General features: G+C 54.6%; 1 protein-coding gene across 1 annotated transcript in view; it reads right to left on the reverse strand.

Annotated features, from left to right (window-relative positions):
* Nucleotides 1-8,822, reverse strand: part of AR (androgen receptor) — a 40,132-nt gene extending 31,310 nt beyond the window's left edge. Inside the window, exon 1 of the mRNA XM_030228989.2 lies at nt 7,745-8,822. Within this exon, the coding sequence (XP_030084849.2) occupies nt 7,745-8,652 (908 nt within the window). The 5' untranslated portion in view covers nt 8,653-8,822. The remainder of the gene's footprint in view (nt 1-7,744) is intronic.
* Between the last annotated feature and the right edge of the window lie 4,356 nt (nt 8,823-13,178).

The raw sequence follows: 13,178 nt of genomic DNA on the forward strand, positions 1-13,178 counted from the left end.
GCAGACACACCAAATGATAAATGTGCCTGTGCCCGGCTGCTTGCCCTGGCTAAGGCTTCTCACAGCACTCCCTTCCCATGCCAAGGGTGTTCCAGCATTGGTGGTTCTACACTGACTCTCCCATCCTCACTTAAGCCATCTCTTTTGCCCCTAGAGTTGTTTGGGAAGTGACAGCTGCCTTGCCTGTCATGAGGTGCTCACCCTGGTCCAGCCAGCCCCCAGACAGACAGACTGGCCCCCTCAGCAGAAACACGGGCTCGGCCCAGGAATCATTATTTACTTATTAGGATGGGCTCTCTTCTCCTTTGGATGGTACAGGGAAAGGCACCAGGACACCTGTGGAAAGCACGGGTGTAATCCAGCCCTGTAGACACCCGAGCTGCCTGGGGCCGGGTGGCCTGGGGAAAGGGCAGAAGCTATAAATACCTGGGGAACTGGCATATACTTTTAAGATTATTTCTATTACTGCAAATCACTTAATCTGAGGTCTGTGTCCCTACAGACCAATCCCACCACTCCTGAGGACGTGTCAGCACCTGACTTCGCTGTCACTATTTGCAGAGGCGTCCCCGGGCGGGGGCTGGGGAGCTCCGAGCCCGGGTGCAGAGGGTGACCTTGCTCTTTCTGGCCTCTGTTCAGCCTGCGCTGAGCGGGGAGCAAGCAGCACCATGAGAGCAGCTGAGCCAAGCTGACCCGAGGCAAACCGAGCCTGCCCTCCCATCCCGACCCGTCCCGTTCCACACAGGTCCCCGGGTGCGCGATGCCGAGGCGCGATGCTGCACTCCCGTAACCCCTGTCCTGCAAACACTGCCCCGGGGGCAGGCCAGGGACACCGGGGTCAGCGGAGGTGAATGGATGGGGTGCAAGGTCCAGCAGGCTGCTGCAGGACGGTCCCCAGCAGCCGGCACAAAGCCAGCACGGTCCCCCGGGACCCCAGCGCTGCGGCACTCACACACCGAGGGGCTGCTGTCGGACCTCAGCCTGCAGAAAAAGGACAATTCCCTTTTCCACAGTTGCCTGGAGGCTGAATGAATCGCTCCTCCTGAGCGCTTCAGCGGTGAAGTCCTACTACTGGGAGTGTTTTTATTACTGTTAGAGGATACTTTGAATCTCACCTGAAACCGCTGGCGAGAAGAATCAGGGTTGCAATGGCTGGATTTAAAGCAGAACAGGCATCCGCCGCAGTGCCCACGAGCACTGCCCACTGCAGGTACCCGGCCAGGGTGAGCTGGACTCCCCCCACCAGGAGGTCTCCCCAGGCAGGCTCATCCCTCCCTCTGCCCCTCACCCGGAGCAGGCAGGGGATTAAGGGTGCTTGGACATGGATGAGCAGCACAGGCAGATCAGGGAAGGCAGACAGCAGTGGTAACAGCGAGAGAATATGGATGGAGAACCTCCGTCACAAGTCTTTGCCATGACAACTGGGCCAGTTCCTTTTCATTTCAATGAGCTCCCTCATAGCACTGTTAACAAACAGGGCTGGCTCTGGTCCCCACAGCGTGCAGCAACGCTCGATACCAGGGCCACCAGCCACTGCCAGGGCCACCACTGGGCATGCCTGCACGGCCACCCACTCAGGGCTGATGGGACCAAATCTGCCTCTTAATTGTTTACCAGGCATAAATGCTCTGCTGCAACAGGAGAGGGGACATCTGCCTCCTGTGCATGCTGCAGGCTGGATCTCTGGAGGAAAATGAAGAGCTGGAAAGGATCCAGTACCCCCACAGGAAGTGTTGCCATTGCTGTTTTCCTATGAACATGGTGCAGAGCTGGGCTCATCCAAGGTGAGAGCAGATCACTCTGGTCAATGCCCATGTTTGACCCAATGATGACCCCAGCAGGAGGTGCCTGTGCCCCCCATGCCACATCACTACATGCACGTGGTGGCACCAAGCTGCCCTCCCCAGATGGCCCAGGCTGTCCATGATGGCTTTGTGGTACTTGCTTTGCATCAGTCTGAGGTGCAGATGTGCCTTTTGCAGAAAATCTTCCAAAAAGAAAATTAACTTGCACAAAATAATGAGGCTGAGGAGCTGTGCAAGGAAGAATCTTCATTTTTCCTATATATTTTCAATGTTCCAGAGCCATCCACAGCTGCACAGATCTCTGGAATCTACCAGGGCAGCTCTCAGAAACAAACAGTTTTTACTAGAAGTCATAGAAGGTCTCCCACTGAATAGTTTTCTTTCAGTAAACACTCATTTGATAAATTTTAAATGTTCACAGGATGATAAAATAAATACAATTTCTTTCTTTTGTAGTTTTAGTCCCCAATCACTAGCAGAAAGTATCCACTGCAAACAACAACCCAGGAGGCTCCAGTGAGTGCTCCAAGTCTAGACAGCAACTGGCAATGAAGAACTGGCAAACTGGGACAGCCACCTTCAAACAGCAATTAATAAAATATGAATGAAGGTCTGTGCCAAGAGTGGAATTCATGGGAACAACAGAAAAACACAAAGAACTGAGCTACTGCTCTCTACTACAAATTGTTCTTAACCCTGTGTAATGAAACTATTTTCATCACACCAAAACACAACTATGAGATTTCCAATATTTTGGGGAATTTTGTGATTTCTTCCTGCAGTATATGGCAGTGATTCCAGCTTTCCTCCCAGCTCAGGAGCATGCCCCCCCCCTCGCCATGCAGAGACTGACTCCTGATCTGCTCCAGTTTCCTCTGAGCCTGTTCCTCCCACTGCCCATCCGCAATCTGCGCCTGTGGGGACCTGGAGGTGATGCCTGGCACGGACACAGAGCGGGCTCTTGTCTCTGCTGGAGCCCAGTGTGGCCTTGGAGGGTCCTGCTGCAGTGGGGGGAAGCTGGCATCGCCCCTGGGACACCGCTCACATCTCTGCCTCGCTACAGTGTTTCTGCTTTCATTCTTCCCGGGACTGTCCCACACCTTCCTCGCTCTGAGAAAGGGGACAGAGGCAGCAGCTTCCAGGAATTGTGGGCTCCATGCCTCGGGGACAGGATTCCACCTCCAGCACCCACTGATGCCCATTCCCTGGGGCTGGTACCTGTGCCCATGGCAGGGATCTTTTCCTGGGGCAAAAACCCATCTCTGCACAGGGAATCCTGACTCCTGTCCCCTGGGCTACAAAACACACTCTCCTGTTCCAAATCAGTATTTTGACATGCTCAAAAGCAGCACCAAAGCATTTCCCATTGCTAACCAGATCTCAGTCTGGAATGAAGCTCTCCCAGGAGGAAAACCAATGGTAATGCCAGACTGGCTGCAGGGAGTGGTGCTCATCTGTTCAGTGGATAAACACCTGTGCAATAGGGAATCTATAAGCAGCAGGAAGAATGTAAAAGCTGTATGAGCAGGAGAAGAGCTGCCATGAGCAGATCCTGCACAGCTTCCAGCCCTGAAGCTTTGGGAAAGCACACAAAATACCTGTGACTCTGACCCACCAACACTCCTAAAGCTTTTTGTGGATTGTTTCTTTGGCAAAATTTTCTGATTTGCAGCTGCTGCTTCCAATACCAAGTGCCACATAAAGCCTGTCCTTCCACTGCAACCAGCACTTGAGAGGATCCAGGGTGGAATACTCATTGCCAATACCAAGCACAAGCAGCTTCCAGAGGGTGTAAGAGCTCAAAAGCTCAAGACATTTGGAATATAGGGTGGAAAAGCCTAGAGGAGGATGGGGCAAAGTCTGCCTTTGAGCAGTGAAGAGGCAAGGAGATGCTATGTACCCTCAGAGCAGCTGGGTAGGTCCCACAGGGACACCCTGCATGTCTGCCCTCCACAGCCCAGCCCCTGACAAGTGATCCATCTCCTCTTCCAAGCAGTAAGGGAGAGCTGGAGCACAGGAGAGCAGGGAAGAGAGGGAGGGACAGACAGAGGAGGAAGGGGAAAATGAGGAGACCATTTTATGAGATTTGATATATGCTCAGGAGTGAGGAAAAAGAGACACCAGTGCCATGCTCCAGCACAGCACCAGCTTGGCTGCTCCCTCAGTCCTGAGAGGTTCTCCTTGCTGAGCAGAGCTCCAGCATCCCTGCAGCTCCAGTTACCCAGCCCCTGGGGATCACTCATTTCCCAACCTCAGCTCCAGCCATGACAGATATGCACCCTGCCACAGCCTGCTATCATGCCAGCTCACATTCAACCAAGCCCTGAGTTCTCTATTCCAGCTTCAGCTGGAATATCATAGTTGTCCTGTGTCTGAGCAATGAAAGGGTGAGAGGTGCTGAGGAAGAAAGTTGTTTATCTTTTCTCTTCTCCATTTATCAGGAACTGACAGCAAGCTTCAGCACACCCCCAACCCCCCTGGCCACCAGAAGCTCAGTGTCCATGTGTCCGTAGGGGCCAAAGGGACCGGCTGCCCACATGATGTTCTGCCATGCTCCTCTTGTCTTCAAAGAAATATTTACATCCTATGGCCAATTGCCAGAGCAGAAAGGTCACACTGACAACAGCAGACAGGAGGGTCAGCCCCTTCCCAAGGGCTCTGGAGTTCTGCCAGTGCAGCGCTGGGGGTCCCCAGAGCCCTCCTGGGACTGGGATGCCAGAGCAGCTGCTGCTGGGCACAGACTGGGAGTGAGAGCAACCCTGAGAACGACCTCCTGCCTCATTCCATCTCTCAGTGTAACAGCTGCCCTTCACTCCATCTCTTTGCCAGTCTTATCTCCTCCCTCCATAGGAAGGAATTACCGCAGGTTTTATCTGTAAGCCTATCACAATTACAGAGCAGAAACGATTACAGAGCCATCGAGCCAGGTGATGAATGAACACGTGGCGCTGGCCCAAACTGACCACAGCCAGACTAGGCAGGGAGGGGAACCAAAGGCAGAGGTAACCAGCAAACACCAGGATTCCAACCAGTATCAGCACCAGGTAACAGAAGCCACAGCAAATGCCACTTAAACACATCTGAAGCTACGTGGACAGCAAATTTTCCTGAGCCCAAAGCCCCTTAATCCCTTTGATTCCATTGCTTCAGTAACAGCTCTTTCTCTGATTCCATTTCATTCTAAACTGGAGGCCACCCCCTCCAATCCTCCACTGTAATTTGTCTTCTGATGGCAGAGCCTTGGATTTATTCTGACAATGCTCCATCTTGCTCCTGAAACAGGTTATTTTGTCACCTCAAATACTGCTGGTAGTAATGATGCAACAACCAGAGCAAAAAGATAAACAGCTCCAAGTCCAGAGTAATAAAACATCCGATTAATTTGCTAATTACATGCAAGTCTGACTGGTGCAGTCAGGGACACTCTACCAAAAGCTTTAAATTAAACCAAATTGTGTTAATAACCACAGTGTTTCTGGGATGTGCCAGCACCTCCTAACTCTGTCACTCCCTCAAATATTAAAAACTGCTCATGCTTTAGTGTCGTATGTAGGGTGTTTAACTCAAAAAATACCTACCCATACCTGGTCCCAACTGCAGCAGGGTAGTACTGGGGCTTGGGAGAACTCCATCTGTGAGGGAAGAGCCATGATCCTGCTGGCAGACAGCAGGACCATCCAGAGAGGAAAGAAAGTAGGAGCAGCACACTTTGAAATGCTCTTTATTCTCCAAAGCAAGGGGGCTTGTGTGTGCCTCTGCTCCCAGCAGCACCTTGAGGGACAGGGCTCTGAGGTGCCCATTGCCCCTGTACAGCCCCAGAAGTGCCATCACTGTCCCCCCAGAACACTGAGGCTGCATCCTCTGAGCCTACAGGGGGAAAGCTTTATGTGCAAGGTCAAGCAGGGCAGGAGATCAGACCTAGCACCAGACAGCACAGGGATGCAGGTCCAAAAGCCAGTCATCCTTCCATCAGGGAATTTTACTACAGAGCCTCTCAGCTTCCTTGAACCCTTCTTCCCACAGCCCTGCTTCCTGGGATACTGGTACACAATCCGACCTGGCAGCAGCAGAGGCTGTTCCTGTGCTGGTACCCTCAGATCCAGGAAAAAATGCAAAGCTGCAGGAATGGCCCAGCAGCATGCTGTAAAGCTAACGGATACTTTGCTGGGATAAAATGTAAACCTGGCAGCGATTAACACACATGGCTTGAGCCAGATCACGCTGTGTGTTCCGCTTTCCTTACGGTGTTTGGAAATTACATCTGAGCACAGAGAGACAATGTCCCTCCATTACACCTTTGCAGCAGCAGGGTAGTGCTGTACAAGCCCTGGAGCTCAAAGGACAAGGCACTGGTGTTGTAAAGGTTGCTGTGCCAGCTCCAATCCTGCTGATCCCACAGAAGTCTACTAAGGCAAGCACACCCAACAAAGCTGCAAGGAAGAGGAGTACACAGCACTTCCCACAGGAATGAGGGAGATGTTGCTTATCTCTAAGGCAAAACCGAGCAAAATGTACCTGCTGCTGCCTAGTGCAGCCTCCAAGACTGCTTGCAGACCTCCATGGGAGCCCACACCTGCTCTCCTCAGTGTGATATTCCCTGTTTGAGTAGGACCCCACTGCACAGCTCCGCAAGCAGAGCGGCCGCATGGAACAAACCTGCACCGCCAGCACCCAAATGCTGAACTTCTCCAACTTGATTCCTCCCTGCTCCCTCTGCACTGATTCCAGCAGAGATTTATCCAGACTCCAGAGACACACCCAGAGCTTGCATAGCTCCTGCCACGTACAATGCTCACAGCTGGATGATGCTCACAGCTGCACTCTTTCTGACCTGTCATTACTTTTATTCTTTTTTCTTTTGCCAAGCCCTTGACATCTCTGTACAATCCCCCAGTAAATCACTGTGTGGATGGAAATTGCCCCCAAATGAAGCTCTGGGCATTTAAAACAGAAACAAGCCCAGAGGCCGTGCACTCGCCTGGTGCTAATTTAGAGGTAAAATCTAATTGTTCATTTCAGCCTTTGCTCCCAGCATCCCAAGCATCACGGGGTGAGTGTGTGGATGCAGGACTCCCACGATGCAAACCCCAGCTGAGGCCTCACATACTCCTGGATGGGGCTACCTCTGAGCCAGCAGAAAATCCCTTGGGCAGCCCGTTCTTCCTCCCATTTCCATCAGCTTGGCCACATTCTGTTGTGCTGACAGGTGAGAATGCAGGTGCAAACTGCTTTAAATGCTGTACAGGTATTTTACAGATATGGCTCATCTCCTTTTTTTGAAGTTAATACACCAGGAAAAACTATTCTTGATTGAATCCTACTTCTCAAAAAAAATCTCTCCTCCCCTGGTTCATTCCCAAAACCTGTTCTACCTCTACTTTAAAACACATTTTCTACCTGTATTTAAAACAGCCCCAAAGCACAGGTGATGTTTCTCTGCCACTACATTCGGGGTTTCCTGCTCTGCACAGTGCATTCCCGGCAGGAAGCTCTCGGCGGGACAAGTTGCTGGGAGGATTTTAACTCGATGTCAACATCCGTCCGTGCTTCGGGGCTCAGCGTCCCGATCTCGCCCGCTCCCAGCGGCCAGGAGCAGCGGGAAAACAGATGCGTGAGGAAACGAGATAAACACAACGACCTCACAGGACGACGGGGACACCAGGCGCGCACCGCGGCGCTCCCGGCGTGATCTCGCCTAGTCAGTCCCAAATGAGAGCATCGCGGCAAAACGGAAGATTCGGCAGCGGAGACGTGCACCAAAGCGGGAACAGCCAGGACACAGCGGGTTGGACCCGCGGTGAGGCTGGGGCGGCGCGGGGTGCAGAAGGTGGCATGAGGGATGCGGGCACGGGATGCCGGTACTGGCGGGATGCAGGATGCCGGCGGGAAGCACGGTGCAGGGTGCGCTTGCCGCTGGGCTGCGGGACGCGGGTACTCACCGGAGGTCGCCGTAAGCGCCGGCGTAGCCCTCGACCCAGGGCTCCAGCTCGCTCTTGATGCCGGGGGCGGGGGCGGCGAAAGGCGCCCGGCCCGGTGGGTACCAGGCATCAGCAGGGCAGTCGGCGGGCCCGGCGGGCGGCTCGGGGCACGGCCCGTAGAGCTGCCCCTCCTCGGCGAAGAAGGTGGGCCAGGGGGGCGCGGGGCCCGGCGGGACCAGCTCGGCTCCGAAGCGACACGGGCCGCCCCAGCCGCCGCCCGCGGCCGGCCCCGCCGCGCTCTCCAGCTTGACGCGGCCGAAGCCGCGGGGCAGCCCCGGCCCGGCGGGCGGCTCGGCGGCCAGAGCGGCCTCGAAGGAGGGCGAGGGCTCGCGGGCGGGCGGGCGCGGGGCGCGGGGCGGCCCGGCGGGCACGGCAAACATGCAGTCCTCGCGGGGCAGCTGCTCGGCCGGAGTCTCCAGCGCCTCCAGCGCCAGCCCCATGGAGGCGGACACGGCGCGGCACAGCTGCCGGGCACTGTCGCCCAGCGGATCTTCCTTGTCCACCGGCTCGGTCTCGGGCGGCGGCAGCATCGGAATTGCACCCGCCTCGCCCAGCAGCTCCCTCAGCTCTCCGGCGCAGGGGAAGGGCGAGCCCATGGCGGGGCCGGCGGCCGGCAGCGCCTTACCGGCGGCGCGGGGCTCGGGGGGCGGCAGGCAGCCCGGCGGGGGCGGCAGGCAGGCGGGGGAGTCCGGCGGCGCTCGGGGACTCGGCGGGCAGGGCGCGCTTGGCGGCGGCTGACCGGCGCCCGGTTCCTCTCGCGGCGGCTGGAAGGCGTCGCAGACGCTCTGGAAGAAGCTCTGAAAAGCCCCGCGGAAGGTCCTGCCCGCCGGTCGCGGGTAGACGCGACCGACCCCCAGCTGCACCTCCATGCTCGCCGAGCGCGGGGCAGCGATCGCTGCGGCGGCGGCGGAGCGAGGCGAGAGCGGAGAGCCTTGGCAGCGCTCCCGGCCCGACCCCCGCGGGCCGCCTACCCGTGGCGCTGCTCGGCGGCGCCCATGGCAGTGACCGCCGGGCTTCGAGCTCGGTGCGCGCAACAGGCAGGGAAAGTTGTCGGCGGGGGCGCGGGCAGGTGCGGCGGCGGAGCGAGGGGCGGGCGGGGGCGGCCGCGGGGAGGGAGGCGCGGCGGGGAGACCGCCCCGCGCCGGGGCTCCGCCGCGATTAACTCTGAGACGGCCGCGTCGACGGCGGCAGCGGCGCCCGGCGGGCCCCGGGCTCGGCGCGGCCCCAGCGGCGACTCCGGAGCAGCGCGGACGCGGAGCCGCAGCCCCGCCGCAGTGTCCGGGCTTGGCGCCTCGGCGGGCGGGTCGGAGCTGGATGAGCCTGCCCGGCCCGGCCCGCTGGGGACATCGCTCGGCACCGCGGCCCCCGGGTGACCGCCCGACCGGCCCCCGCGCCCCGGCTGGGCGGGACGGGGCGGGGATGTGGGCGCGGCGGCGGCGGCTGCCCGGGTTCCCAGCTGGGCTGCTGATGGAGCGGGTGCGTGCGGGCCACCCGCCCTGGCCGGCTCGGCTGCTCCCCCGCTCTCCCCCCGACTGACAGCTGGCGCAGCTGGGCGGACTTGGTCAGAAAAACGCTCCTTTTGGCGCTGGCGTGTCGGCGCTCAGCAGCTCCCCACCCTCGGCTGAGCCAGAGGCGACCCCCGCCCCTCTTGGTTCGCTTCCTGCCTGAAGACCGGCCGCCCGCTTCCACCTCCCAGTGCCCCGCGTCGTGCCACAGCCCCCGCCTGCCAAAGCACGAACCATCCCGTGGGCATCCCCGCCCGGGTCACGCACTGGGATGAAAAACACCTCGCTAGCAGAGAGAATTAGTGCGGGACCTACCGTAAACAAGGCTTGAGCTCCCCTTGCTGGTCCTGGAATAGCAATCCTAAAGCAACTTCTGGGAGATACAATCCCCTGGAAACCTGGGAATGGAATCATTTTCATTCGAGGGATCTTAAAACAAGCCCGTTACTTTGAGCCCCTTTGAAGACAAAGGGAAAAAAGTCATAAATAAGCGCAGCCCGTGGGGAAAACAGAGAGACGTATCCCATCTTTTAAAAGCCTTTTTACAAGCTGTGGAAGATAAAAATAAAAATCGAAGTCCAGCCAAGCAAAATTTGGCAATGTCCTCCATCCTGCCTGCGGGATCGGAGCAGCTGGGGGAGGGGGAGGAGTGATGTGCGCCGTGGGGACGGGGTCACTGCCGGTGCCTACTGCAGCCTAGCACGGCTGCGGGCAGGGACTGCCACCCCCCAGGCCGTGGTGAGCCTAGGACTGTGCCCAGTTCCCCCTGGCTACCAGTGAGGAAGAGCGTTTGCAAAGAAACCTCATCAGCTCTGGCGTGTGGGTGAAACACCAAGCTGGGCTCTGATGCCAAGTCCCACAGCCCCTAAAGCACTCAAGGCAGCTCAGCTAACCCCTGAGATGGTAAAAACCAAGGGAGATGCTGTAAAATATCTGCTGCCCAGTGGATGTGGGTTCCAGTGTGTTTGTTGTTCCAGCCTCTCAAAGCTGTCAGGCTCCTGGAGTGAAATATACAGACTGTGGAAAACATCTAGGGGAGGATTCTCACTGTCAGCCTCAAGAACTGTATTGAGAAGGGCTGAGGGCTGGGGCTGCAGCGCGGGATCACTGCAGGAACAGGGGCCTCTATGCCTCAGATGAGACATGGGTTCTGACCAGAGAGCTTTGCTTGACCCCACTGTTCCCACAAGGAGGAAACATCCTCAGCTTGTACACCCTGGAACACCACAACCTTCAAAGACCTCAGCACAGTTCAGACTTTTGATGTTCAAACAACCATAGTGTCTGGGATGGGACCTGTTGGGGCCTCAGCTCCTGACTCTGGAGTTTTGGCTTTGATGCTGTTCGTGTTGCCTTGCCCTTTCCCCTCTCTGCAGCATCCACAGGGCCCTGGATTTTCCATCTGAATGTTGCTGTGGGGTTTTTGGAATGTTGATCACTGCAGAGGTGCAGAAAGCGAGACTGCAAAATGGTTTGTGTACTTCAGCCTGCAGAGCCAACATTTCAGTTCTGACTGATGATCTGTGGTAAAGATGTTTTTAATTTATTTCTTGAACAGGCATCTTCCAAGGTTTTTTTTTTAACTTGGTCCTCACGTTTCATTTAAAATGGATGAAATATTAGTGGATTTTCTGGCTGTATATGTGCATGACTGCATATGCCAGGCTTAAAGGCTCTGTAAATTTTAATCTTTATACGTGGTTGCTGAAGTCATCACACAGTGTTCTAGAGATGTCCTTTTCTCAGCTTGAATTTGATACAGATTTCAATTATACTTTCCCAATCTCCCAACAACATATAGTCAGGTAATTTATATCTGTAAATGGTTATTAAAGTGTGAATTTAACATCCCATATGGGTATTTATAAGACTTTCTGCACAGGCTGAGGTCTGAGCTGTGTATGTCACCAACAGTTTGGTCTTTCAGTTCAAAGTCAATTTAAATGCACGAGGAGTTAAAAAGATTGAAGGTGGCGGACTCGACTGTGTGTGATAGAACAGGCACTTTGCCTGGCCTCATTGAAAGCAGAGTGAGCTCCAGTTTGGGCAGGGGGAGATGCTGAGGAAACCCAATCCAGCAAAACACTTCAACTCTTCTTCATCTTGAAGTGTATAAATAGTCCCAGTGAAATCTAGGAAATACTCCTGTGCTTAAGGTTAAGGATTCCCTTAAGTGCTTTGCTGGACCAGTACCAAGGTGATTATTTACAAAGTGCTGTCAAAAACATTGGACACTGAGAAAAAACTTTTCCTGATAAAATCCTTTGGCTCAGAATGTCCTGTGTGACTGCTCAGAACTGCAGCAAACAACATTTTTCAGAGATAGGGGCCATTCCATGAAAAATTTCCCTCTAGACCCAAGAGTAACAGGTGGTCCTTTGTTTTGTTGCCTGAAAAAACATTTAAAACCAGGTGATCTCTAAGAACGCAAATCTACAGCCACAGAGAGATCAAATGTTATCAGGACAGTTCCACAGAACTTGCCAGGAACAGAATCAATCATTTTTCACCATTAATCTTTAGTGAAATGAGGCCAGTAACACAGAGTCTGACAGTTTTGCTTCCATTCCTTGAAGCCTGTTGCAGGCATAACCCATTAACCATCACTTACTGAATTACTCTGGTTACACTCCTCCTTTTGTACCATCCCAGCTGTGAGGAGATGTCAACAGCTGTGAACCTGTCTCTGAACCTGCTCTGCCAACATCCCCTAAATGGTGAACTCATGGAGTTTTTTCCAGCTGCATGAGAAAAAGAGGAATTGTTTCTGTAGAGCATTGAAAGTGACAGCAGAGATTCAGAAAGGATCACAGGCACAAGTGCTATGTCCCACTCCCCGCCAGGGCAGAGGCAGCTGGATGAACCAGAGGCACTCTGAGCCTCAGTGGTGCCTGTGCAGGCTGGGATGTGCCTCTGCTCTCACCTAATTGCCTCTCAGCAAGGAATACACAGAGATTTAGGGGAAAGCAGCACAAACAGGTGAGGGAGACTGGCTGGTACTCCCCTGGATGCTGTGGTCAGGGTGGAAGCCCATTAGGGCTGCAGGAGCAGCAGTTTCCACCACCCACACCTGTGGACAGCAACCAGGCAGGAGCCTGTAGAACACCAGGCTCATTAATGATGCCTCCTACAGATTTTCCTCATTAGTCTGTGCACTCTATTATTCTCAAGCTGCTTAGAGCTATGCAACAATACAGTTTTCTTAAGATTTTATATATTTTAGCCATTTGTGTCAGTCCTGGACTGCTGACTGCCTTGTCTCATCAGACAGGTATGTGAGTTCACATGGGTGGGTTAAGAGTCTTTAAAATTTGCCCTTGCATGAAGGTGCAGACAATGTTTTCACTTTCATCTGTTTTAATTCTGAACATTAATAATGTTTCACATCTCTCATAGCTTGCACCTTTCTGATTTAGGGCACAAGTTGCTTAACTCTTCCTTGCACCTCTCCTTAGTTGCCAACACAGATGCTGCTTTTACCCAAGAATGCCCAAAGCTCAGGTGCCCCTGGAGCAGGAATCATCTGTCCCTCACTGCTGCCCTCAGTGAGTTTTGATCAAGCATTTGAGATGGATCAGTGAGAGGATCCTGCTGTGCTGTGCTCATGTCACCCTGCAAGCCTTCTCTCAGCAAGGGGGGACTGATTGAGCATTGTCACCTCTCAAAACCCAGGAGAGGAAGAGTTTGACAAAGACCTGGCTCACAGCAGGACTCCCTGGCTGGACCCTGCCCAGGGGTGGCATCAGCCCAGCAGCATCAGAGGGAGGCAGACCTGCACAGTGCCTCTCAAATGCCTTTGTTTGCATCTTGGAACAAATCCTGCTTTAAATACAGGGCTAATCAATGTCTTAGGTAATACTTCTGGAACAGTTACAATCACCTGAAGTGTT

Source organism: Serinus canaria, chromosome 4A (genome assembly GCF_022539315.1).
Source record: "Serinus canaria isolate serCan28SL12 chromosome 4A, serCan2020, whole genome shotgun sequence".
Classification (NCBI taxonomy): Eukaryota; Metazoa; Chordata; class Aves; order Passeriformes; family Fringillidae; genus Serinus; species Serinus canaria.